The 2,391-nt window shown below is 38.2% G+C and overlaps 1 protein-coding gene across 1 annotated transcript in view; it reads right to left on the reverse strand.

Annotated features, from left to right (window-relative positions):
- Window positions 1-482: 482 nt before the first annotated feature.
- The window catches only part of LOC119294851 (cytochrome c oxidase assembly protein COX11, mitochondrial-like), a 5,352-nt gene continuing 3,443 nt past the window's right edge, over window positions 483-2,391 (reverse strand). The window contains exons 5-6 of the mRNA XM_037573128.1: window positions 1,260-1,340; window positions 483-839 (exon numbers count right to left, since the gene is read on the reverse strand). Coding sequence (XP_037429025.1) covers window positions 741-839; window positions 1,260-1,340 — 180 coding nt within the window. The 3' untranslated portion in view covers window positions 483-740. The remainder of the gene's footprint in view (window positions 840-1,259; window positions 1,341-2,391) is intronic.

The following is a 2,391-nucleotide window of genomic DNA, read 5'->3' on the forward strand; positions in this document are numbered from 1 at the left end:
CTACGTACTCAGTGACACGTCTTATATTTGTTTAAGGAGTAGTACTTACCAATGGTATTTGTTGGCACCACATAGTACAGGACTCGAGAAGAATGTCAAGTCAAAATCTTATCAGGATGTGTTATTTTATTCTGACAAAATCTTATCAGGATGTGTTTAGATTTGGAACATCAACCCTCCATGTCTTCGGATACAACCTAAAAAGGCTTGCATGTTCTTACTGCATAAACCCTTGTGATCATTTCGCAAAATTTGTGTAACTCTTCTACTTCTAGTAAAAATTCTGGCCCTGGCTGATCGAGATGAAATGCAAAGGTACGGTCCTACGTAATAACTTCAACAAGAATACTGATTTTGGTTATTATTTTTGTTGTTGCTACTTTTCCTGAATTTTCCATTCATCGCGAGCATCTGAGCCGGGGTTCAGACGTAGATTACCAGGAAAAAAAACTTTAATCATTTAGGTCCAAACACACGTGATAAAGTTCCCTGATCCCATCAATACATTCATTCCCGTTCCTCGATTCTTCAGATCAGCCCAAAACTGTTTCTCCAATTTGACTGCATCGGAACAACCCTTGCAGATTATTTGCAAAAATTTCCACCAAACCATGTGAACTAATAACTACATGAAAAACCTAACCTTTTACTCTTGGTGTTACATGACAAGGAATTTTTAGGAACACAATTTGCGTAACAGTTTCAATAGAATTAATGTTACGGGTCACTTACAAACTTTCCTACTCTTTCACCTTAAAGAATGTATAGGAAAGAACTATGTTGTTCACCCCGTCCATTTTGGGGTCCGTCTCAAACTCAGGGTCAATGTAGAAGAATACCTGAAAGTTTTCAGGTGCATGTTACAACAAGCAGCAGAGCTACCATTTGCAAGGAAAAAAAGAGAGTACTAGCAGAGTTACCATGGGTGGATATTATGCTACAGTAGTTCAACATACACAGTTTCAGGTCCTGTCATTAGAAATAATAGACTTGTATCTAGACTATTATAATAAGTTAAGTCCCCACCAAAATAAGCAATGTAGAGTAGACCCTTCTCTTTCTGCCTCGATTTATGACAGGATATCTAGGAATTTTCTTTTATAGGATTGTTCTTGGAATATATTTTTTTTTTTTGCCCTTGGAACGAAAGGTGAGGTGCCCTGAATCTCACTGTTTACGTTGTTTTTCTGTTTGTGCAGAAATAATGGTGGCAACTAGAAAAGCCATCATTACTGTATAGAGTGCAAAATTAAACTCACCGGCATGTCAATCTGCTCCCCTGGAAGAAGTGTTTGCTCCTCAAAGCAGAAACATTGTATTTTATTGAAGTAAATTGCAGCCTGCAGAGTAGGAAAAAAGGGCTTGTAAACTCGAAACATCAGGAGACATGACTTGGCATAGGTAGAGAATACCCTCAACTTATCTTCAGTGAAACAACAAACTAGGCTGAAAATTTAAAGTCATCTTAGTGCTTCATGTTAAAAAAAGAAATAGCCATCACCTCAACAATGGTTTTATATCTACAATTTTCTGAAAGCAATTTCATTTTCACCTCATTCGCAAAAGTCAACCGTGATTCATATTTTTCTCTGGTACAAATCAAGTTCAGAGCTATTTTACCCAACGTATTGCCACGTAGGCACTGATTATAGGCTAACAAGAAGAAAACATGATGAGAAGTCTACAGTCTGAACACTCTTGACAATCATGCTTCCCAGCACATGCCAACAAGGTTAAGGTTTCGAAGTTGTGCTCCATCAAAGACAGGGGTTTCTTTGATTCATAACAATTGCAGCTTATTTGACATCACAAAAATACATGTACCTAGTCTTGTTTCTAGGGTAGGGCTTTTGTAACAGGTCGAGTATAATCTTCAAAGAGTAAAGGATATATCTATCAAAACTTACATCTGCAAATAGTAGCAAACCAGTATGATACATGCATTTTCAAGGCTTAACTACAATGTCTCATGCTCTTATGTATTTTGAAGGTCCTCTACAACTCTAAAGTCTGAACCACAAAAATCGACAGAGATTTTCTGATGTTCTAAGATGCTCTAAGAAGATGAAAGGAAAATATTGCACCTGACATTTCTTGGCCATCACAACATAGGAAATATTGCCAGAAGGAACTACGCTTTATTGGTTGAACAAATTGTCGTACATCATAGCATCTCTAGCAGATGCCTCAAAAGCCATATTTGAGGAGAATTTTTTTGTTTGGGGGAATTAAGCATCAGCTAGCAGATCCCTCAAAAAGTTTAATCCCACAAATATGCCCCCCCCCCCTCCCCCCCAAAAAAAAATCTGCCGTCCATCTCAAATTTAGTCCAGCAGCAGCCATTCTCAGTAAAAATAGGGAGACGCTCGGCTCCCGCCTGCTGTTGCCGCC

This window comes from Triticum dicoccoides, chromosome 4B (assembly GCF_002162155.2).
Source record: "Triticum dicoccoides isolate Atlit2015 ecotype Zavitan chromosome 4B, WEW_v2.0, whole genome shotgun sequence".
NCBI classification, from domain to species: Eukaryota; Viridiplantae; Streptophyta; class Magnoliopsida; order Poales; family Poaceae; genus Triticum; species Triticum dicoccoides.